This window comes from Phalangium opilio, unplaced genomic scaffold (assembly GCF_054372755.1).
Source record: "Phalangium opilio isolate 3A_F unplaced genomic scaffold, DU_Popi_V2 ptg000217l_1, whole genome shotgun sequence".
Lineage (NCBI taxonomy): Eukaryota > Metazoa > Arthropoda > Arachnida > Opiliones > Phalangiidae > Phalangium > Phalangium opilio.
In genome coordinates this window covers 5,510,287-5,535,625 of record NW_028324218.1, presented here as the reverse complement: position 1 = coordinate 5,535,625, position 25,339 = coordinate 5,510,287, and the positions used below count along the sequence as shown (strand labels likewise).

Here is a 25,339-nt window from a genome sequence, read left to right as displayed (position 1 = left end):
ACAAATGGTCCTCTTTGCTATAGTATGCTTATAATTGTAATTGGTAATACTTACCAGTACTTACCTTGCTGTAAAAGATAGACATCGCCCCCGTATTTTTAGACATAATTTTATGCTTATTGTAACCAAAACTTTTATTCAATATTTTTTTGTTTGTGTGTTTGTTTGTTTTATATAAAAAACAATTATTTCTTTCTCGTATCATTTGCTTCAATCCCTTTCGAACAAAATGACAACTTCGCAATGTGGCGTATGAGGAAACAGATCGACAGGTACAGCTTTCACAGGTAAAAATAAATTGCCTTTGTACGCTTTGGATTCTGGTCGCATTAAACTGAAATTTAAGCAATAACAATAATATAAGTTTGTCACAAACCAACTTCAGAGACAAAGTAACGTAAACGATACTCAACTCTTCAAAATTCGTCATGGCCAGCATGGGATCGCATGAAACGTAAACTAAACGTTTTATCCTTTCTATACTTCTAATGTGTCTTACAAATGTTTTGTCTGCGATTTAAAAAAGTCACAATTTGTGACAAATGTTTCGTGTGAAATTCGTTACAATTTGCGACAAATGTTTCGTGTGAAATGAGTCACAATTTGCGACAAATGTTTCGTGTGAAATGAGTCACAATTTGCGACAAATGTTTCGTGTGAAATGAGTCACAATTTGCGACAAATGTTTCGTGTGAAATGAGTCACAATTTGCGACAAATGTTTCGTGTGAAATGAGTCACAATTTGTGAAAAATGTTTCGTGTGAAATGAGTCACAATTTGTGGACAAATGTTTCGTGTGAAACGAGTCACAATCTGTGACAAATGTTTCGTGTGAAATGAGTCACAATTTGTGACAAATGTTTCGTGTGAAATGAGTCACAATTTGTGACAAATGTTTCGTGTGAAATGAGAAAACATTTAAAACGTACATAAACCAGCTCTAGGTGGATCAACTATCACAATTACATCATCAGTTTCATCAACTGTTTTCAATATATGATAGATTGTGTCTTCGGCCTTTGAGCATATGAATTCCGCATTCGTGATTCCTGATTTGCAGCGATTTTTCATCAATTAACGCATAAATTGCCGTGTTTTAATTAATTACCATTAATTTCTGCATTCTGCCTCGCATCTAGCACAGCAGCTTCGCATAATTCAACACCAATAATCCTTTTAGCTTTCTATAATGTCGAACATCGACGTACGGGATTTTAATTAAAACTTTGCGGTAAAACTTTAATTAATAACTAAAGGTCCGACATTCAAAGAAAGTCAGACCTTAGTTAAAAATTATTAATTATGACGTGTCTAACTTTGGCTAACGTTAATCCAATCGTTCCTGTACCACAGCATAAGTCTAAAACCACAGTTTGTTGCGTAACTGAAGCAAATTCGTCAATTGCTTTGTACAATAATTCCGTAGCTAAGGTATTCACTTGAAAAAATGCCGTCGGACTGATACGAAATGTCAAACCTAATACCTTCTCTTCAATGTACTGTAAAATGCCATGATAATGCCAAAAGGGTGTGTTTATTATAAAATGAGCATCGTTTTCATCATAAGTTTATAAGTGATATGTTGGTTCCATAAGTTCGTTTAATTAATCTCTGGTCATGACAAACTGAACTTGAGGCTTGTAATTTTGAAGTGAGTGAGTGAGTGAGTGAGGTAGGTCATAGATTCGAGGAGGTAAAGCGAAGGAGGCCTGGTGAGTGAGGTGGCGCTGCTGTCAAATTTGGGCTTAGTAATGCAGACTAAATAGGAGTGCCTAGATGGAATTAGGTCCTAGCTGCAAAATTAATTAACCACCACCGAGTGTACTTAGGACTTCAATTGACTCGCTCCCCTCGTTCTCCTTGAGTCGAACTAGTTATCTCGAGCTGCTATAAGTCTCTCAGTAGCATTAGGACAAAGTATAGGTAGTGTTACACTTCGTAATGCTACTGAGAGACTTACAGCAGCTCGAGATAACTAGTTCGAGAAGGAGAACGAGGGGGAGCAAGTCAATTGAAGTCCTAAGTACACTCACTCGGTGGTGGTTAATTAATTTTGCAGCTAGGACCTAATTCCATCTAGGCACTCCTATTTAGTCCGCATTACTAAGCCCCCTTTTACAGCAGCGCCCCACTCACTCACCAGGCCTCCCTCGCTTTACCTCCTCGAATCTATGACCTACCTCACTCACTCACTCACTCACTTCAAAATTACAAGCCTCAAGTTCAGTTTGTCATGACCAGATATTAATTAAACAAACTTATCGAGGGAACATATCACTTATAAACTTATGTTTCGGTGTAAATTCACCTTATCGCCCGTAACGTATTGACAAACAGAATTTTCCCTTTGTCCATCACTTTGAAAAAAGACTGACATGACATTATAATCCCGTCCCATCCCAATTGTATAATATTCCTTCAACTTTTCTTTTTCTTCATTAATTTCGTCCTATTTTTCGAAACAATTGTTTAATTGTTCTATTAATTAAACTTAAACTATACTTTAGTTTAATTTAATTTATACTTGTGTTAATGAATCAGGATGTACAACGACAATCAACATGAGATCGTATTTCAAATTAGATCTAACTGTAAGTTGTTTCCAACTGCCTTCGTGAGTTTCGGGATCGTATATTTTTATTTGCGATTGGTTAATATAGTCTTGAAAACTCTTAAATTGGAGTTAATTATGTTTAAGTTAAATTTCTGCATTAATTAATATCAGAGATAGATTTAATTTTAGAAGTAGGAATGAAGAACGAAACGGTTAGTATTTACTTCAGTTATTCCGACTCATAAACCACCCAGTATAGAGCTATTTCAGAGGGGGTAATGGCTACGTCACCAATGCTATTTGCCCATAGAGAAAACCCTCATAAAATGACTGCCCTACACTCAAAGGCAGGCCCAATTTTCGTAGCAGACGAAATTTTTCCCCACTGAAATAGCTCTATAGAGCTATTTCAGAGGGGGTAATGGCTACGTCACCAATGCTATTTGCCCATAAAGAAAACCGGCATAAAATGGCCGCCCTATACTCAAAGGCAGGCCCAATTTTCGTAGCAGACGAAATTTTTCCCCACTGAAATAGCTCTATAGAGCGCCTCCAACGAAAAGTTTAAATTAGCTTATTGGCTGCTAACTTAAACTACGTTTTGATGACGTTGCTAACGGGGACGTCGAAAATTAGCGACGTAATACCATTTTACCTCTGTCGCTATGACCATACCGCCTCTTTTTTCATACCCCCCCGTCCCGTGGAAGGGGGTCCGCGCCCAGATTACTCTCCATTCCTACTTCTAAAACTAAATCTATCCCTGTTTAGATATAATAGCAATCAATCTTAATTGCGGTCGGCAGTGTATAATTATGTACCTTTGCAACTCTAATCATAGATCTTGGTACATTTGTGCAGCCAACTGGTTCAGCTACACTTTTGGACCCCTTTTTATAACTACTTATGCGAAAACCAACTGCGATTTCACAAGTTTCCAAATGCCTTCCAATATTAAATTCGCACTTATTGCGATAACCTTTTGTTACAGGCGATTTGATTATGTCTAACAATGTGCAACACATGTTTTCGTTCAATTTCCTGCAACGTTTGTTGATGTTTTACTGTACCCTTAAAAACCAAAAGCAAAACCCCTCAATCTACCTTTGATTTTTCAACCAATTGCCTTTAACGTTATTTCTTTCGGCGCTGTACCCTAATTTGACAAAAAACTTCTTCATACTCCGGTATTTTTGCTCAACTTGCTTAGAGTACGGTATTTTGTGTAATGGTACAACAGCGTTCAATAGCTGTTCGGCAATTGGTATACTTTCTTCTTGCCCATTATCGACTTTTTGTCGTTTGGCGTGAAATACGTCTTCGGATACTCCGTCTTTACGTTTTTGAACCAATGGGTCCGCAGCTGGGTTTGCTTTCTGATGATCAAAACCAAGTCAAAGTTCCCGTTTACAACTTTGTTCAGATTTTCAGCACACTTTGTATTGAAAAATAGCACAAAGTGCGATGCAATTCGAGAGAATGGCAATCTTGAACGCAAAAACTCTTTCTTAAAACGTTTTTAGCATATCTTTTAAACCATCACTGTTACTTATAGTTAACAAACATCTTAAGACACTGTCACCGCGATGTATCGGGCCCGTGGCTCCCTTTTGCGAGTATATTAAAGTAAAGTAAAGTAAAGTAAATGCGCGTGCAGGACCTAATATTGTTCAAGGTTGCCACTGCCTTTAATTATTTTACCTTAGCTGCGAGTTTGCGACCTTTAACTTCATAGTTATGAATAATTGGCAAAGCTCTTTCACGATCTTCTTCACACCTAATTTATATTAGTATAAATATATATACATGTGCGTCATTTGTATAAACATGTGCGTTATTTTTATACACACGTGCGTCATTTGTAAACACACGTGGGTGATTTGTATACACACGTGGGTGATTTGTATACATTTGTACGTCATTTGTATATACACGTGCGTTATTTGTATACATTTGTATACACACGTGCGTTATTTGTATACATTTGTGCGTCATTTGTATAAACACGTGCGTAATTTGTATAAACACGTGCGTAATTTGTATAAAAACGTGCGTTATTTGTATAAACACGTGTGTCATTTGTATAAAAAAGCGCGTCATTTGTATAAACACGTGCGTTATTTGTATAAACACGTGTCATTTGTATAAAAAAGCGCGTCATTTGTATAAAAAAGCGCGTCATTTGTATAAAAAAGCGCGTCATTTGTATAAAAAAGCGCGTCATTTGTATAAAAAAAGCGCGTCATTTGCATAAACACGCACTTAATTTATATAAACACGTGCGTCATTTGTATAAAAACGTGCGTAAACACGTGCGTCATTTGTACAAACACGTGCATTATTTGTACAAACATATGAATTATTTGTACAAACATGTGCATTATTTGTACAAACATTTGCATTATTTGTACAAACATATGCAATATGTGTATAAACATATGCATTATTGATGTATATATATATATACATATACTATTTGTATAAATATATATTATATTCATCAAGTATTTTTGTATTCATGTACTGCAGGAGGAAAATCTAAAAAAGTGTCTACCACAAGGTGAAAACAAAGCACATTGTGACGCCTTCTTATAACACATGGTGAAATAAATTAAACATTTTCGAAAAAAATCATAAGTGACATAACCCCTTGCACAAAAAAAATATTTGTTTTTTTACATACAACAGACATTGAAAAACTATGATACAATTTGTACATCAAGTGAATTCAGAACAAATACTGTATACAAAAAATTATACAAATCAAATAATGAAGCACAGATGTCCTAAATAAATCAACTAGAATCAATCAAATCAACACAGCATAAAAACTTCTTAAAGAACAAACATAAAACTTGGATTGACGTCAGTACACCTGTAAATTAAAGTGTACGGACATTCTGACACATAAGCAAGCATACCTGAAAGTTACAAAAGCGTAACTATTGGGAAACTTTCCAACACATTTAACCTTATGTGGACGAACATCCAGCTTCTTCTCCAAGAGTGTTTTTAAATTCTACGTAAGGAAACAGAATAATAACAAGGGAATCAATCCCCTCAAGTGATATCAACGTTACCACACGTTCGCTGAATTCATGAATTCATACCTTAACCCCATAGAACTTGGGTATATTTGATATTTCAATTTTGAAGATTTCAGACGTAAAGTCGCCGTTTATTTTGGTGTAATGGTAAGGATCGCTTGTTTGTCCATCTTTGGAAGTACCAGGAGAAGCATCTGGTGAATTGAGCATGTTGGATGATTGGTTGTTCGATGATGAAGCTCCTTCATTTACTGGTACAGCCATATTTGAATCGTCATTATTATTAGCGTCACCTTCTTCATCATTTTCATTTTCCGAATCGCTTCCCGAATTATCAGGTGTTTTTAATTTTAACGGGGCTTCTCTAGCCTTCATTACCAAATTTAAAATCTCAGTCGTTATGTTTTTGTTGGTAGCGCTAGCATCGTCGCTAAGCCTTGCACCATCATTTGAATCAGACATTTGGGCGTCTTTAACACTGATTTTTTTTATAATTTATCACTGATATCGATTTTAATTACCACTCTCATTTAGGTTATGGCGGAATTAATGCGTATTATTTAAATAATTCGGGTGTTTAATCGATATTTCGATCGGTGTAAAACTACCGCGCGTTGTACTTAAAAGTACGCCATCTTGATGACGGACAGCGCTCCCTCTGGTGAGCGAGCCATCACCTTCTCAAAAGTTGCAATACATGAGTCCGTTGGTCCGTTAGTTTAAATTTTAAAAGACCCAATTGCAAAATTTATGAAAATCTACTGAAAAATTATGTTAAACATAATAAATTACTAGATTTAAGATTGTTAGGGCCATTAAAATATTGAAAAATTGTTGTATAATCAAGGCTTAGACATGGAATCTACAACAACAAGTGGTGTTGTGAAAAGAATGAAATTTGAGGCTTCAAATTTGACGTTATTTCCTCCCCCACCTCCTCCCCCCGAAGAACCGGACAATCCGACCGAAAAGTCAACAGAACCATCAAAAGATGTAATAGATTCAAATGAACCTCAATTACAGAGTACGAATAATGCAGAAGCATCAAAGACCATTGATGTACCACCAGAAAGCATTGAATTACCAACTTCAAGCGCAACAGAACCAAAAGAAAACTTATTGCCTTGTATATCAACCCCACTTGAAGATATTCCTTCACCAGAAGATATGGCAAACCCACCGAAAGAGGCCAAAGATGCGCATACTGAGCAAGAATCTGGGACAACTGAATCTCAACCACCAACATCTCAAGAATCACCCACAGCAAACTCTAAATCTGACCCCGTCATCCCTTCCCCTCAACCATCTGGCCCTAACCCTCCTGCTCCAACCAACAATACAGCGTCAATTCCAATGCCCACTCCATCAGTTGATAGCCCAACATCCGCCCCTGACCCAGTAGGACCCACTTCTACAACCCCAGCACCAGAAACCCCCGCATTCCCTACATATCCTCGCCTACCCCCACCTTTAAGACCACCATTCCTCCACCTAAGGGGTGGTCCTCATCCACCATTTCCTGGTCCAAGAATAGGCATACCACGAATGCCGCCTAGATTACCTCCACCACCAATGGGTCCACCTAGACCAGATCTCATGATGGTACCACCAGTCCCTCCTGGTATCCCCAGTGACTTATGGGAATGGTTTTTCCACTCCGATGAGGACAAAGACGGAAGGATAACCGCGGGAGAAGTACAAAGACTTCTTTTGAAAGGAAAATGGTCACCTTTCAAAGAAGAAACTTGCAAGATGATGTTGGACATGATGGACATCGATAAGATTGGTACGATTGACGCGTACCAAATGACGTCATTATGGAATAGTCTTTTAGATTGGAAAAACATCTTTGACGAATTAGAAACGGACAAACGGGGTTGTTTAAACGCCTCCCAAATGTTTAAGGCATTAGAAAAATTCGGGTACAGATTGTCCTCTGAGTTCTGCGATGCGGTTGTCGATAGATTTGCAACTGACCATGATGAAAAAGGGGGCGAACCTGTACTGTCCTTTGATGACTTCATTCAGACACGCGTCATGTTGAAATCCTTAACAGAATCATTTCAAATCTTTGATACTGCTAAAGCAGGAGTAATTGATCTGCATTATGAACAGTTTCTTGAGATGGTACTAACCAATGCAATGTAATGTAAACGGGTCCAATATGTTACGCACAATATTATGCAATGCACAAAAAGAATATATACGCACCAACCATTATTCACAAAGTGGCTTATTTAGGCCAAAAATAGATCAAAATCTCATCTACTAGTCCAAAATACAAAATACAAAAAAAAGCACATGTGTACAATTTTTTTTAAAAAAAAAGTGCAATTATATACACACCAATTTTTACATAATGTTATTAAATTAATGTTACACCAATTTTTTTATTGTTGTTATATAAAATATTTAATAAATTTTTTTTTGAAACAAAAAGTATTACTATTATTTTGAGTTATTAATTATACTAATTAGGGATCGTCTCTTAGGAACATATCATTATCTTCTATACTGAGATTATTTGCTAATTGAAAGTCCCAGAAATTACGTAATCTATCGTCTTTGTTCGCGCAAAATTCTCTAAGATCAGCCAAGATTTTTCTCATGAAATTTTCATCACCAGTGGCGTTCGTTTTGAAACGTTTCGTAATCATGTAATTCCATGATAAAAGAAACCCCACCTACACACGGATTTTTTTAATAAAATACACATTTTAGTGTAGTTTTGTTTGGGAATGTTAGTTAAAGATCTTAAATATGCAACTGCATTTAAAGTTGCATAGATAAATATAAAATTTATTTAAAAAAAATGAAAAAGATCGTATTTTAAATCAAAGGGAATAAAATAACCAAAGTCAAAGGCTTAATAAAAATAATCTGCAAGTCATTTTGAACGAAAAAATAAAAATTTAAAACTAAAATTTTTGGTTTGTGTTTTGTTAAAAATTGCAATTAGGAGTACGTAATAATCATAAGTTTGTTAAAAATTGCAATTAGGAGTCCGTAATTATCATAAGTTTATAAGATATGTTTCTTCCGTAAGTTTGTCACTAGTTACTATGAGAGCCTGTCATGAAGTGACGTAGGACGTCGTAAAGCGACGCCTGGTCACTGGTAGGTGCTGTCAAAGGCTTAATAGGAAGATGTACAAAATATTCGCGCCTTAACCCTTATCTTAATAAAAACCTGCAGAATTTTTTCAGGGTAGCTTTTACATTCCTTTGGGTGTTTTATATCCCTTATCTGAAATGTAATTATACCCTAGTTTCAGGATTTGAAGTCATAATTTCGCTTTTTTTCAAACCACTAAAATGCCTAGTGATGTATTCCTCGTGTGGGCTGCCCAAAGGGAGCGATTCTGTTAAAGTCTACAAGTAATATCGGTCAGTTAGAACAGAACTACTTCCTTCGTTTGTCGTCGTTTCTAAACATGCAGCAGCAACAGATCCTGACATAACCCGCTGCCATAGTTTAACACAACGTCACTCGGACATGCCAAATAAGCAATACAGAGCTGATACGTTTCGTAACGTTAGGAAGGAAGGCAGATACACTTAGCGGATATTTCAAAATTTGAATTTCCCGATTCTAATTACTTCCCAATATTAGTTGATTACTTACTTGCATCATGGTTAATAAAACATAGTAGCTAATAAATACTTCAATTGGCATCAAAAAGCGGTAGAATTTGATTGAAAAACTGTCATAAAGACGCACGTCAACCAATCATGGTTATATAGAGTGGTATTGAGAGGGGAGGAGCTAAGGGGACGTGACGTAGTCTAAATTGTATGGCCTGTGCTGACGACTTCCAATATGGTAGCCAAAACTGAGTCAAGAGATAGGAGGGTGTGGCGTCACAAGAAAGTTCGTGGTAGCAGACTATATAGTACGTCACGTCTCCGTAGCTAACCACCTTTCAGTACCACTCTATATACAACCCTACGATGACGCACTAATGACGGTTTTCAATATATACTAGAGCTATCCCAGAAGCCTTAGTTTAACGAAACCCATGCTACTTGCCCTTAGAACTAAAGCGGTACCAAACATGGCCACCCCGCCCATGACGTACGTTCTACCTGGCCACTGACGTCACAACTGAGAATATCTCTATTCCTCACATCCCCCCAACAGCAAGAAAATCTTAGACCCCACAATTTAAGACCAGCAAAACTTCAATAATCCCAGTGTTAATTAACATAATAATTTAAAGCGGTACCAAACATGTCCGCACACTGCCAAAGCTAAGCCCATGACGTACGTTCTCCCTGGCCACTGACGTCACAACTGAGATATCTCTATTCCTCACATCCCCCCAGCAACAAGAAAATCTTAAACCCCACAATGGAAGACCAGCAAAACTTCAGTAAACCCAATGTTAAGTAACAGAATAATTCAAAAAATGTTAGCGCGGTAAAGCGAGTGCGACAATAGCACCAAGTCGATCCACGCAACTATAACACTAGCCAACCGCAATTAAAAGAACTTAGGTGAAATTAATGACCTACCTTTCGTTTTTTACGATTGAAAGTCTTGGCCAAACTTTCGTCACCTCTCGAAAGTGGCCTATTGGGTAATATCACCATGAAAATACTTCCGGACGTATGAACAAATTGTTGCTGTCGTTCGTGAGATTGCGTGTACTCTTGGTGCATTAGGAACCCGAATCGTTTCAAGATACGTTCTTGAAAGATGGACAAACCTTCGTCTATAAACGAAAAGGTCAAAAGGGCAGGGTCCGGAGAAAATAAAGCAAGGTTATCAGTTGCGTCATAAGATGGAACATGTTATGGTTTTATTAAGTGTGTTGGGGTGGGTTTCTTGAGTTCAAACGTCAAGAACGAACCTTGCAACATTTCCGAAGCTGGTTCGGGTAAAGACTGAAGACTCAACGGAATAAAGATTGGTCCCCTTAAAGGATCCGATTTCGATGAGAATGGTAAAGCAAATGGATCACTGGGTATGGGAACGAGATGCAAGTTCATCCCGGTGGCTTTCCGTGCCCAACCCATGACGACTTCGGCAATAACGTTACCGGTAGCTACCATCCATTCTAAAACAATCTCATACGCAGTATCGGGGGTAAAATGACTATGATATTTGGCGTGTCCCCATTCGACTCTATCACCAGGTTGTTGGCGACCAGGGAAATGTAAGTCTAAGTTGACTTTCTTCAGGTACAATGCTGTCGCCAGAAGAAAATACGATTATTCCCATTAAAGACTTAATTTAAATCTTTAATTAAGTACTTTTGTTAAGTTCTTTGGCTTCGAATTGTCTTCGTTCTAATTCGGTTTCCCATTCGCAAGCTAACATTTTTTTGGAACCAACTTTGGCACTTGGGTCTCGCGTAGGTGGAATTTCAACTTCCATCCATTCTTTTTGAAACATATCCATTTCTTCGTCGTAATCATCGCGTTCTTCTGAAGGTTCACACTCGGAATCTGACCCCAAGAACACGAAGATACACTCCGTGAAATAAGAAGTATATAATACTTTTTCTCTTCGAAAGAAGTGTACTTGCACACAAAGCGGAAGTAATTCGTAATTGTAACACGATTCTTCCCCAACAACATCCCTTAACATTTATTATAGCAATTGGGGTTACTAAACCGAATCATGCATGCACATACGCCATTTTAAATAGTTCCCTCATCATTACTATATCTATTAGCGCTGCTTAACTATTTGCCAAGGCGCATGCATGCGCTTGTGGAACAATTTTTGTCCCGCCACGTCAAGACAATCAAGGTTTGTGCCTGCTTGATAACTGAATGGGGATTTGGTAAATACCACCAAACAGTTATAGAATTCACCCTAACACGGTGCGATGTAATTACACCCATCTTAATTAAGTTTGACGAGCGGGAGAGCAAATTAACAAAAAGGGTAATTCCCTCGCCTGGGAAGAATCATTCATGTTACATAATTAAAGCATATTAAGAGGATACAGAGTGTCACTCTTCTTCTATTATCCATTTCTGGTAAAATCTACATTCCGCAACTGCACATTTCAATGAGGCTAATAATATGGACAAAGGCAAGGTATTGCTCTGTGGCGCCTGCGCTGTAGGCTTATTGATATACGAGAACGCACGTATTACCAAATGATGAACTCACCTTTAAGTGGATCTTTAGTGGACGGAATGAATGAGTATAAGTAGAACCCATTCATAATCGGCAATTTGCAACCCGACGCGTGACAAATGAGACCTTCGTCTTCCATTTTCTAAAACAACCCGGAAAATCGTCCACAAATGCATAAAGCAAAAGAAGCAATAGACCATTTCGATGTAAAAAAGAAGGTAGGCAAGCCTCAGTATCAGGGGGTTGATACATTGCTATCCGTCTCTGCATGCCCACTCTCATGATACAAAAACACTACAGCGCAGGCGCCAAAAAGCGATAGAGATGGAAGGCAAAGTTTTATCCCCCCCCCCATGTCTTTCCCTTTAAGTTACATCGAAATGGTCTATCGCGGGCGTTTCTTTATTACTTGCAACAAGCTTATAGCTTGACCAATGGTGTCAACACCGTCTATGTGATCCCTAATCCACGTAATGGCTTCCCCACTTATGAAAGTCATAGAAGGTAAACCCGTTTGTTTTATAAATGTCAACCCCTCGCTAAATAAATTTTTAATCGTTTTCATTTAAATTATATTTAAATTCACATTAATTTCTTATCACACCTTGCACTTTTAAACGCCTCAATAATTTCCGAAAAAGTTGATAACAAAGTTAATTTTCTGACTTCGGTGCTGTTATAACTGACGTAGAGATTTGAAAAAAACATTTTAACCTAGCTGGGTCTCAACTCTACAATAAACTACTTACAATTCGTCTAACTCTTCCGTGGTAGCGTCCACAGAATTAGTTGAACTACTTAACTAAATTAATTGATTATATAATTAAGTTAATTTTCTTTTAAAACACTAAACATTTCACGAAATATATGGAGATATTTCAATATTTCGACCATAAGTTTATAAGATATGTTCCATAAGTAAAACACTACCTATACTTTGTCCTAATGCTACTGAGAGACTTACAGACCACTCGAGATAACTAGTTCGAGAAGGAGAACGACGGAAGCGAGTCAATTGAAGTCCTAAGTACACTCGGTGGTGGTTCATTAATTTTGCAGCTAGGACCGAATTCCATCTAGGCACTCCTATTTAGTATCTGCATTACTAAGCCCCCTTTGACAGCAGCGCCCCACTCACTCACCAGGCCTCCCTCGCTTTACCTCCTCGAATCTATGACCTGCCTCACTCACTCACTCACTCACTCACTTCAAAATTACAAGCTCCTGTTTGTCATGACCAGAGATTAATTAAACAAACTTATGGAACGGAACATATCTTATTTTTGGACCTATTTGGTCCACAAAACCTACCTCAGACGCGGGTGACACTCTCCCGCTAGTTGAAAAAACTTCCGATCGTACTCTTTCAAGTGCTTTGGTACTTGTGGTCTTCATACGGGCGCCGGTACTACCTACCCTTTCTCGATACGGAACGAGGGATGTTGAACTACTTAATTGATTCTGCAAAGAACCAAACGCCTGAGTATAGTTCAGACCTAAACTAAACCGTCTTACGGACAGATTTTTAGTCAGCTGAACCTACAAAAATCAAAATCGGGTTACCAAATTAGTCCAAAAAGTTAAAATATTACTTGTTGATGGTCAAATACAAGCCAAGTTTGATTTTTAGAAGAATAATTTAGAAAAATTAATGGGCCTGTAAAGCAGGAATCGGCAGTTGGGTGAAAATGATTTGAAATACGTCAGAGCACCACGTGACTGAAAATACGCCGCGTCAGAAGCACGTGATTGAAAATACCTCATGTCAGAGGCACGTGACTGAAAATACCTCACGTCAGAGGCACGTGACTGAAAATACCTCACGTCAGAGGCACGTGACTGAAAATACCCCGCGTTAGAGCTTGCACGTGACTAAAATACGCCGCGTCAGAGCCACGTGACTAAAATTACACCGCGTCAGAGGCATCGTTTTATTTCGAAAACTAGCACTTCGATAAACAATTACTGGGGGTTCAGTCCCACTCAATGTGGAGTCATTGCATCTGGGCGTCACGTGGTGCCTATGCCGTTCTTCAAATCATATTAACCTACCCTCCAATGCCAACTTTACAGCCCCTTTAAATAAAATTTCGATAGACAACTTTAGGAAATTATGACGTAATTCCACGGGCTTTCCCGTTAAACTTGGCTTGTAAATCCCATTTAAGGGTGCGATAAGCATTATATGAAAAACCTTCTTTACCAAATTTAAAACAATTCCTCATTCGCAAGCATTACACGTAAAAGAAAAAGAGAGAGACGGCAAAGCAAAATGAAGCGTTAAATATTCCCAATTAAAGCAAGCTTTTAATTGCAGAGTTCGTAAACTAACTTTTACTTTCTTGGTCGGTCTACGAATCTTATTTATCAATTCCAAGAATTTCAGAAAACCTTCTTTCTGAAGCAATAATTTTTCATCTTCGTCCGCCATTATGGGATTATCGTCATAAATATCACAGTAATTATTGCCGGCAATAATTTTTTGTGTTGCAGGATGACCACCAGGTAGAAGCAACAGGCGAACTCGCCAAAATTTCATGTTCTACGATGGTCATGCAATTTTCGTTAAAATTAGGCCTAAATTTCAAGGAAAAGTTCAGGTAACATAACCAATTGCTTCAGTGGCGTGTGCCACTTACCTCTCTCAGCCTGAATTCAACAAATGGTTCTAACTAGCAGACGCCACTAAACCAAGGTAACAGGGTTTAAGTGAGCAGCCAATAAGATAATTTAAACTTTTCGTTACGTGTTGGAGGGAGGGGCTCTATACTGGGTTGGCTGAGTCGGAATGAAGTAAATACTAACCGTTCCGTTCTCCATTCCTACTTCTAAAATTAAATCTATCCCTGGTTTAATGTTACGTTACATGAACTTTCCCTTTACGTCAATTAATTATGTAATTAAATTAATTACATCTTCTAATTGATATTCGCCCAAACCACGTTGACAAATGTAATGATCTAAAGAATTCCATTTATAATTTTCAATTTTTTCCGCGGTAAAGTCAACCCAAGAGACACCGTAAGTGTCATTGTCGGGTGCTCGAAATCGGTAACAGTAGTGAATATTTATTGTTGGAAATGGGTGTCTATAATAATTTATTTAACAGAACAATTAACAACTATTTTTATTTCATTTCACAGTTTGTGAACCCTAACGAACCTTGGCCTATATTGCGTAACGGTAATACTAGAATCCTCCAACGAAATCTTATGAAATATTCGACCAATACTCATCAAATGCTCCAACTACGAATGAAAACCTTAATATCTGTACCTTCAACCATTCCCCCCCCCAAAAATATCTAAATGAACTGGCAACATAACCTAAAATCAGAAGTGCATACTACTCCTACTCTTAGAGAGAAGTGTACCACCCCACAATAACTATTTGCCAAGGTGCATGCTTGCGCTTTTTGCGGTTTTGTCCCGCCACGTCAAGACAATCAAGGTTTGTGCCTGGTTGATTGCTGAATGGGGATTTAGTAAATACCAAACAGTAATTTTAGAATTCACCCTAGCACGGTGCGATGTAATTACACCCATCTTAATTAAGTTTGATAAGCGGGGGAGCAAATTATCAAAAGTGGTGCCATGAGCCCGGGAAGAATCATGTTACATAACTAAAGTATTAAGAAGATACAGAGTGGCATCCTTCTTCAATTATCCCCTTCTGATACAACTACTAGACCGCTAATATAGTATGCCTATTTTGAAAACTAGGACGTACGATGCTTGGTGATGGTTATTTAGTTAGTCAGTTGCCAGTCCCTAAAAACACAGTAAACACGCACTTGTGGTTGTCCATCAACAGGAACCGAGGTTTTAATTTGAGTTGCAACTGAACTGGTAGTATGAGGATAATCAGGATGTGCCTTATCCATTAAAATAACCTGAAAACTTTGCTGTAATCTTTGATAAATTAACTCCCAATAAACCTGCGATGTCGCCGGAGGTAACTGATGTCTCATATCATCCTCTCTAAAGCATCGACTGTAACATTTGAAAGGATCTATTTTACTGACACGTCACATAAGTTAACCCAAATAATTTTGAATAAATTTCATTTAAACCAAGATGGTGTACTCGATTAACAAAATGAAATTAATCTGAACCTTAACTGTGCTAAATCAATTCCGATATCTTCGGGAAGTAATGTATAAACTGATATGCCGTAAAAGGACTGTAGGCTGCGTTTATCAGGGAAGTAATCAGTAGTTATGGGTAAACATGCCGGTATGGCAAGGGATTTCCAATCAACACCTAATTTAATTGATGTATAATTAATTAGTGTTTTTGAATGATTAATTTCCATTAGTGGAAATTGAACCTGTTGTTAAAGCAGGTGTCCATTCTTGTTCCCCAGTGGCCCCCCATAGCCACGTTAGACTTTTGTCGGTTTGAGGGTCACCTGAAGGTAGTGACGAGGTCGCCCTTGGTTGGGCGCTTCGTATACTGGCTATGTTAATTAATTAATTAATTTTCTTAAATTAATTTTAATTAATATCCATTTTTTCTGGGAGCCCAGCCAAAAATTTAAATTCCTTATAGGAAAAATTTTATTTGTTTTTTTTTTGCGGAATTATAGGATTTTATAGGGAGAAAAGTATGTGTTTTTATAGGTTCAAAAATATAAAGGATTTTATAGGAATTATAGGCCTACCGCTGGGCTCCCTGCCTATGTAACTAACTTAACTAACCAACGTCAGACGTTGCCAAACTGGCTGAACTGGGTGAAGGAAGAATTCCCCCGATACTTCTAGACAAAGGTGTACTCGCGTTCTTTTTATCTGCTTCTGAGTACACTTCTTACAAAAAGGAATATTTTGATTCCAAGTTGTCAATTTAGATGAAAGGTTCAGTTCAGGAAACATACCATTATACCAGGGATAGATTTAATTTTAGAAGTAGGAATGGAGAACAGAGTAATGTGGGCGCACGTCAAAGTCCCAGACCCCCTTCCACGGGACAGGGGGGGGGGGTATGAAAGAAGAGGAGGCTGGGTCATAGCGACAGAGGTAAAAAGGAATTACGTATTTTTCGCCGTCCCCGTCAGCAACGTCATCAAAACGTAGTTTAAGTGAGCAGCCAATAAGATAATTTAAACTTTTCGTTACGTGTTGGTTGGAGGGAGGGGCTCTATACTGGGTTGGCTATGAGTAGGACTGAAGTAAATACTAACCGTTCCGGTCTCCATTCCTACTTCTAAAATTACATCTATCCCTGGTATAATCAGTTATGTTGCTTGAACATTTCATTTAACTTACTTTCAACATGAAATCTAGCAACCGTAGTTTTAACATCAGGTGTCGATTGCTGCGTATGAATTTCCGAATTTTGATGTTGCAGTTTGTTCATTAAAGCCGTTAAAGTAGGATTTAGGGAATCCTGAACAGTGCCATCTAAAGACACTGGCAAAATTGTCGCGGCTGTATTTTGCGGTACAGCTTGATAGTGATGTTGTTGCATAAAAATTCCAGTTGGACCTAAAGGGAACACGTGCGTCCATCTACGTCGGTTCGACGTCAGTTTGATCGTAACGTGCGATGGGTCGAACGGGTTAACTAAAGCCCGGGGTCTTCTTGGATTCGACATTTGTTTTGGCATTAATGGGTGTTCGTAAGATGTTGGAGCGCTACCAACAATCGGTCGAGAAGTTGAGCAATTATTTATACGACCTTCTTCGTAAGAATCTGGTTTATCATCGTGTGTCCTCGCTTAAAAATGGGACGAACTTAAGAACTAATTCAAGTCAAACCGGGACCATAAGTTGATAAGATATGTTCCATATAAGTTTGTTTAATTAATCTCTGGTCCTGACAAACTGGAGCTTGTAATTTTGAAGTGAGTGTGTGAGGTAGGTCATAGATTGGAGGAGGTAAAGCGAGGGAGGCCTGGTGAGTGAGGCGCTGGTGTCAAAGGCTTAGTATGCAGACTAAATAGGAAGACGGACTGAAAGATTAACCGAGCGCAGTCAATTCTCGTGTCGTTCTCGAACTAGCTCTCATTAAGGTTACCAATGGTTACAAGCTGGAGCTTGTAATTTTGAAGCGAGTGAGGTAGGTCATAGATTCGAGGAGGTAAAGCGAGAGAGGCCTGGTGAGGAGGCGCTGCTGTGAAAGGGGGCTTAGTAAGTTCAGACTAAATAGGGCCTAGATGGAAGTCCTAGCTGCAAAATTAACCACCGAGTGTAGGACTTCAATTGACTCGCTGGAACTAGCTCTCAGTAAGCCTCTAGCATTACGAAGTAGGCCCGTAGGTAGTGCATGCCATACTTATGGAACATATCTTAAATAAACTTATGCTGGTAATATACCTTTTAACTGAGGTATATTTACTCTCGAATCGCTTCTAGCAACAATTACACGAGGACTTTGATTCGATCTAGAAGTTTGACTGGAGTTGCTTTCGGGATAGGCTTCTTTTATGGGTATTACCACGCGTCTTTGACTACCACTGTTGCCAATAGTGGTTGGCGCGTTATTTTTGCAAGGGATAGAAATGGCGGGAGATCGTGCCATGTACGCGAAAGGGTTGTAGTAAGTCGTGGTAGCCACGGAACTAGCTGGGGAAGAGGAAGATGAGGGTAAAGTGGGTTCCGAACGAATGTGAAATGAAGAGGTGCTAGAGTTCATTTCATCCATGGATGTTTTTCTTAATCGTGCAACGTTTTGTATCGAGACTGTAGCTGATTTAGTACGGGTTTGAATACCGGCAACCGTCATTTTGCGACGGGCTTCTGGACGTTGAAGACTGTTTGTAAGACTGATTGATTGGTTGTTCGAAAATATTGAATCAGTTTTGGTATGTATGTTTGTTGGAAATTTTCCTTATTACGAATTATGGTTGGAAGACCGAGGGATGCATACAGATAATTGGAATTATTGCGCCCCCATATCTAGTACCATGTTAGTTTCTATGAATTTGGGTTTTGTGGGTATACCGGGCTTCAGAACTTACTATCCCCGTCACGCCAATGATAATTCTGATGGCGATTTTCTAACTGTGAGTTTTTCATTGGTTGGGTAGCAACGCGAGCTTCTAGGCGCATGCGTGCGAGGTGTAAAGGACAGCGAGATAGATTATAAATTCGCGAGGTAAAATTCGTCATACATAATGATTAGTCTAGCTAGTTCCTCCCACAAAGTCCGCCCCCCCCCCTAGATACGTTGAGTTAAAATGGCTGGGTACACAATGATTCCTATTAGCTGTATGTATTCCTAGGAAAATCAGCCATTTCTTTAAATGCATCAAGAAGTGATATCTAGTTTAGTAGGGAGAAGTTATACGATGCCTAAGTCCCAGTCCCCCTTTCAAAATATAAGGGGGGACGTAAAAGGAGGCCGAGCTATTTCTCCTCCTCTCCTCAGTCGGAAAATATGACTGTAATTTTCGTCATTCGCATCGCGCTGACGTGCACGAGTTTTCAAGAACTAATGAGATGCTGGTTGTAATTTAGAGGCGGCGGGGATTAACTCCGGACCTACGACGTTTGAACTGTAGATAAAGCTGGAAATGTGTCGCGAATTTATACCTTCTCCCTAATAAACTAGATATCGCTTCTTGAATGCATCTAATATACTTCTAACCTTTTTCCTTGCGAACTATGCGCGGGTAATTTGAAAATTTGAGCATCATAATCATTGTAATTAAACACAACCGGCAATGATTGGTTAAAAGGTTGACTAATATGTCTTGAACGTTTCTCAGCCTTAACTATTTAAAAACGTGTATTATTAACTTAAATTTAAATTTTAATTAAGTTATTATCACGATAACTTACTACCAGCTTCAAGTTTCATTCTTTCAGCTTTGGGCTAATATATATATATATAGATATTTTTTATTTTTAAAACTAGAAGTTAAAACGTATCTAACAGGTACCATAAGTTCATAAGATATGTTCCTTCCATAAGTTTGTTGAATTAATATCTGGTCATGACAAACTGAAAGGCTTGTAATTTTGAAGTGAGTGAGTGAGTGAGTGAGGTAGGTCATAGATTCGAGGAGGTAAAGCGAGGGAGGCCTGGTGAGTGGTGAGGCGCTGCTGTTTCCTAGATGGAATAGGTCCTAGCTGCAAAATTAATTAACCACCACCGAGTGTACCTAGGACTTCAATTCTCGCTTCCGTCGTTCTCCTTCTCGAACTAGTTATCTCGAGCTGTAAGTCTCTCAGTAGCATTACGAATCGTATAGGTAGTGTTATACTTATGGGTGGAACATATCACTTATAAACTTATGCTAACAGGTACATATAGTCTTTATTAATATAACTTACAAGAGGGGTTGGTAATTTTATTCGTGGCACAAAATTAGAATATGATATGTGTTTTGTAGATGAATAAAAACTAAAATAATTTAAAAATCCTTAATTAAACCCTAATTAGCGGATTTAAATTTCTCGAAAACACACCTTAAATTAATCCAATGTGGCATATTGTAATCATCCGCATCATTTAATGGCGATACATTTTGAAATTTATTGTGAAACTTGATTGATTGATTATGATTAATTTGTTATTATTTTTTGGTTAATTTAATCTTACTTTAAACAGGGGGACTGCGTGTAAAGGTTGTTCACCTAAGCAGACTAAATCGCTACCGATACCTATATTATATATCAGAAGTATATAATACTTCTCTTTGAGAGAAGTGTATAACTCCACAAAGCGGGGTGGGTAATTAGTAATTGTAACATGATTCTTCCCCAACAACATCCCTTAAGATTTATTATAGCAATTGGGGTTACTAAACCGAATCATGCATGCACATACGCCATTTTAAATAGTTCCCTCATCATTACTATATCTATTAGCGCTGCTTAACTATTTGCCAAGGCGTATGCATGCACTTGTGGATTAATTTTTGTCTCACGTCAAGACAATCAAGGTTTGTGCCTGCTTGATTGCTCAATGGGAATTTAGTACTGCAAACAGTTATAGAATTCACCCTAGCACGGTGCGATGTCATTACACCCATCTTAATTAAGTTTGATGAGAAGCGGGAGAGCAAATTAACAAAAATGGTGCCATGAGCCCGGGAAGAATCATGTTACATAACTAAAGTATTAAGAGGATACAGAGTGTCACACTTCATCTATTATCCCCTTCTGCTTATATTTATTAAATACGAAATTTAATAAACTTAAACTTGCCATTATCAATTATTCTCTGTTTCGTGATATTAGTTAGTTCCCTGTCAACGTCAAAAACCCCAACTCCGGGTGAAATTACAACCGAAAGCTGACCAGTACGATCAAAACTTCTGTCCAAGTAGTGTTTCTCGAACACTTTGAATGTTGCAAAAGTCAATTTACTTAGTAGTGAACAGTGCCAAAGCAATTCATTAACTAATTACCATTAAGAGACATGTTAAGTACTTCTAAAAAATTCCCCTGTGACGAAGTGGAATTAAAAGCGTGTGGTAATTTGCAACCAGGTCTTTTATGGTGTTCCAAGGTCAATTTTTGATATTCATTAAATAACCGTTTTAGTAGAATTAACGTCGAACTCCAATCTTCAAAACGTTCATTTTGAACTACCACTCTTTTGTAGATTAATGCGAAATTAATTTAACGTAGTTTAAAATTGACATTTTTCTCAGGGTTCGAATTAAAAAAAAAACCCAAAAAACCCACGGGTTTTATTGCGATTTAAGATATTTATTGTTTCCACTTCAAAAGTATTATTTAACAATATATTTTATTATTTTTTATGAAACATCTAATTTAAGACTTACTTTTAATAGTCAGCGATTTTTGAATGACAATTTCTACAATGCGCGCAACTGCTATAGATAAAAACCCCAATAAAACCCCGAAAAACCTCAATAAAACCCAGAAAAACCTCAATAAAACCCAGAAAAACCTCAATAAAACCCAGAAAAACCTCAATAAAACCCAGAAAAACCTCAATAAAACCCAGAAAAACCTCAATAAAACCCAGAAAAACCTCAATAAAACCCAGAAAAACCTCAATAAAACCCAGAAAAACCTCAATAAAACCCAGAAAAACCTCAATAAAACCCAGAAAAACCTCAATAATACCCAGAAAAACCTCAATAATACCCGGAAAAACCTCAATAACACCCGGAAAAACCTCATAACACCCGGAAAAACCTCAATAAAACCCGGAAAAACCTCAATAACACCCGGAAAAACCTCAATAACACCCGGAAAAACCTCAATAACACCCGGAAAAACCTCAATAACACCCGGAAAAACCTCAATAACACCCGGAAAAACCTCAATAACACCCGGAAAAACCTCAATAACACCCGGAAAAACCTCAATAACACCCGGAAAAACCTCAATAACACCCGGAAAAACCTCAATAACACCCGGAAAAACCTCAATAACACCCGGAAAAACCTCAATAACACCCGGAAAAACCTCAATAACACCCGGAAAAACCTCAATAACACCCGGAAAAACCTCAATAACACCCGGAAAAACCTCAATAACACCCGGAAAAACCTCAATAACACCCCGAAAAACCTCAATAAAACTAAAAAAAAACCCGCAGAAAACTCTATAAAACCCAATAAAACCAGGTGGGTTGGGTTTTTTTATATAAAACTTGGGTTTTTACGAACTCTGATTATGCTTATAGAGAAACAGCAAATTACCGATAGAAATCTTCATAAAACCTCCCTTTATAATCTTTCTGTAAACATTCCCTAGCGTGTAATGGAAATTCCTCAATGCTAGTTGCTTCGTAAAACGTTCTCGAAAACATTACAATAGTTACATCGTGATTGCAAGTCAATTTCTATCAAATTGCATACGTCGTTTAACTTTAATTAAGTTACTTTTAATGTTCGTTTAGAACTACTAACCTTCCATTTAGCAAAAAGATCGGAGAGAAAGCCATTAACAGCTTTTTCAAAATAGAGATCACCATTTATATCGAAATCCCACATTTCGGCACTCATTTGAATAAATAGGTAGACCATACTACTAGCCGATCTAAAGACTAATTTAGTCTCGTCTGTTATGGAACCACACGCAACCCTTTCACCCTGTGCCCACATTTCATACACCTGGCATCTTAAAAATTATATATTTTACCAAAAAACAACTACTAACTAAATACAATTGGCCATATGTCTAATCAGCGCCACTAGCGGATGGTCTGAAAACTACTCCCATAGAGTCTGGGTTAGAGACGAGTCGGGTCGACTTTCTTTTCGACCCGACCCGGCCCGAGTCCAACTTTAAAATTATAAACTTAGCCCGACCCGACCCGAGTCCAACTTTAAAATTATAAACTTAACCCGACCCGACCCGAGTCCAACTTTAAAATTATAAACTTAACCCGACCCGGCCCGAGTCCAACTTTAAAATTTTAAACTTAACCCGACCCGACCCGAGTCCAACTTTAAAATTATAAACTTAACCCGACCCGGCCCGAGTCCAACTTTAAAATTATAAACTTAGCCCGACCCGACCCAACCCGAAAAAAAAAATTAAAATAAAAACCCGACCCGACCCGACCCGGAAAATTTGGAAATTAATTTTGCCCGACCCGACCCGAACCCGTTTCGGGTCGGGTCGGGTCGGGTCGAAAAAGCCCGATTAAATCGGGGGCCCGACTCGTCTCTAGTCTGGGTATATTTAAGCGGGTTTGCAGAATTTCCGTCAGATGGCGCGGCGTTCGAGCCACCTGGCTATGATTCTGCAAACCCTCTTAAATATACCTAGTTTCTATGGGAGTAGTTCTCAGACCATCCGCTAGTGGCGCTGATTAGACATATGGCCAATTAACGGCAATGTTATATAGTATACCTAATGCCGGCAAATTCAATTTTTTTGTTAAGAAACACGCAAGTATTTACAAGAGAGGCTTTCATCCTCCACATATCGCTTCTTGCCAGATACTGGTCTTTAAAAGTAATCTCAACCGAATCAAGAACAACATCCTAAAATACGTAGGCTTTTTTTGAACTCTATGTTCAGTTTAACCATAGCCCACTTGATCACGCTGGCTGCACGCGCTATAGAACAGACTTAGAAATAGCACACGTCCACTGGTCCAAAACCAGTTTATTAATTGCTTGGACTAGTTTTTTAATTCAAAAAGTGGGGGTTACTGGTCCTCGGGACCAGTTTATTAATTGCAAATCTATAGGAGAACAAAGGCTGGGACCACTCCGGAGACCAGTTTATTATTTAGGACACTAGGGGGGTCACTGGTCCCAAGGACTAGTTTAAAAATTATCCTTATTTCTAAGTCTGCTATAGAAGCCCGCTCAATCGACCCTAAGAATGAGAATAACATAGGTTCGGTCTAAACTTTCAAACCCGTCTGGTTTTAACATGGGCGTCTATGGGAGGGGACCATTTTTATCAACGTTTTTGACAATATTAGTGCATCTACTGGTTCAAATCTCTTGAATTTTTAATGAGACGTGTATTGAAAGGTTTGATATTATCCTGTAAAATTTAAAGTCTTCAGCTATAATAGTTTTTTTTTATAAAAAATAAAAATCATCACATTGAAGGATTTATTTCTCTACTATGTGATGATTTTTATTTTTTATAAAAAAAACTATTATAGCTGAAGACTTTAAATTTTACAGGATAATATCAAACCTTTCAATACACGTCTCATTAAAAATTCAAGAGATTTGAACAGATAGATGCACTATTTGAGCCAAAAACGTTGATAAAACTGGTCCCCTTCCATAGACGCCCATGTTAAAACCAGAAGGGTTTGAATTTTAGACCGAACCTATGTTATTTTCATTCTTAGGGTCGATTGAGGGGGCTTCTAGAGCGCGTGCAGCCAGCGTGATCAAGTGGGCTATGGTTTAACGGTAGATTTTTAACAATACCTTCAATTCTACTATATTTATATTAATTTCAGCGTAGGGTCTTAGCTGAAAGGTTTTAGCTATTGATTCTTCGATACTTATTGCCTCTGTAAGCGTTCATTCATTATCACTTTTAAACTTATTACAGAAAACTATAGTTTATGATCGTTAAGTAAAAATCAAAGCTACCTTTCTGTTGAAAATCCTCATGCAAACCATCAGCGGTAACTTGTAATAGTAGCCGACTAAAATTATGATTCCGACTCAATTTTAAACACGATTTTAACGCGTAAATTGTTAAATAACTTAATAATAATAAACTAATGCCTTAGATTTCAGCGTAATTATATTATAATTCGCGTAAATGAAATGAACATGCAAGTTTACATTACCTGAACTCAGTTTCAGTGGAGTATATTTCCAAAATTTGTCCAATATTAAAGTATGGAAATTCTTTTGGGTTTATAACGAGGCATTCCTCTACAATATGCAAAAAAAAAATTTAAACAATTATATTAATTTTATTATCATTAGAGCGATAAAAGACCCACCAGCTATGTCGGCTTATCATTAACTATTATCATTAAAACTTACCGCTGAAACTTTTCTGATGAACGACAAGTTTTACAGGCTTCATTATGGAAGCTTGAATACCTTAATTAGTTTATTATTAACGTCCCGAACTAATGTTATAATTAAAACATAACTTTAATTAACATTTCAACGGAATATACACATACACGACCCGCCAAGTTGCCAACATATGACATTTCTTCAAAACACGACCATAGAGATATGAACACGACAGTCGTCTGCTCTCTGTGAGCCTATG

General features: G+C 37.9%; 3 protein-coding genes across 8 annotated transcripts; 1 reads left to right on the top strand and 2 right to left on the bottom strand.

Moving 5' to 3' along the window:
• Window positions 1-108: 108 nt before the first annotated feature.
• On the bottom strand, window positions 109-6,226 carry LOC149615888 (tRNA (uracil-5-)-methyltransferase homolog A-like). Its single transcript, XM_089857360.1, has 12 exons — window positions 5,666-6,226; window positions 5,477-5,574; window positions 4,257-4,332; window positions 3,660-3,931; window positions 3,377-3,596; window positions 2,526-2,672; window positions 2,310-2,450; window positions 1,318-1,500; window positions 1,110-1,185; window positions 931-1,050; window positions 414-510; window positions 109-334 (listed from the first exon to the last, which is right to left on the bottom strand). The coding sequence occupies exons 1-12, from the start codon at window positions 6,062-6,064 to the stop codon at window positions 211-213; spliced, it is 1,953 nt and encodes a 650-aa protein (XP_089713486.1). The 5' UTR covers window positions 6,065-6,226; the 3' UTR covers window positions 109-210.
• A 60-nt stretch (window positions 6,227-6,286) lies between these two features.
• LOC149615887 (uncharacterized) lies at window positions 6,287-8,041 on the top strand. Its single transcript, XM_089857369.1, has one exon. The coding sequence runs from the start codon at window positions 6,458-6,460 to the stop codon at window positions 7,748-7,750; it is 1,293 nt and encodes a 430-aa protein (XP_089713495.1). The 5' UTR covers window positions 6,287-6,457; the 3' UTR covers window positions 7,751-8,041.
• Window positions 7,967-25,316, bottom strand: Iml1 (GATOR complex protein Iml1). 6 transcript variants are annotated; one of them, XM_089857335.1, is made up of 33 exons: window positions 25,102-25,316; window positions 24,900-24,987; window positions 24,697-24,752; window positions 24,529-24,614; window positions 23,480-23,613; window positions 22,531-22,741; window positions 22,321-22,463; window positions 21,052-21,239; window positions 20,849-20,983; window positions 20,241-20,302; window positions 20,108-20,184; window positions 19,973-20,042; window positions 19,478-19,511; window positions 19,284-19,410; window positions 18,011-18,459; window positions 16,962-17,411; window positions 16,395-16,502; window positions 16,025-16,153; window positions 15,810-15,957; window positions 15,489-15,687; window positions 14,858-14,943; window positions 14,609-14,783; window positions 14,028-14,237; window positions 13,007-13,156; window positions 12,445-12,497; window positions 12,300-12,377; window positions 12,105-12,234; window positions 11,729-11,837; window positions 10,858-11,052; window positions 10,455-10,793; window positions 10,117-10,316; window positions 8,866-8,973; window positions 7,967-8,286 (listed from the first exon to the last, which is right to left on the bottom strand). In XM_089857335.1, the coding sequence occupies exons 1-33, from the start codon at window positions 25,142-25,144 to the stop codon at window positions 8,077-8,079; spliced, it is 4,980 nt and encodes a 1,659-aa protein (XP_089713461.1). In that variant the 5' UTR covers window positions 25,145-25,316; the 3' UTR covers window positions 7,967-8,076. The 6 variants fall into 6 exon arrangements, with proteins under 6 accessions (XP_089713461.1, XP_089713462.1, XP_089713458.1 ...); XM_089857336.1 differs by having other exon boundaries at window positions 14,034-14,237; XM_089857332.1 differs by having other exon boundaries at window positions 13,007-13,234; window positions 25,102-25,315.
• Window positions 25,317-25,339: the final 23 nt, after the last annotated feature.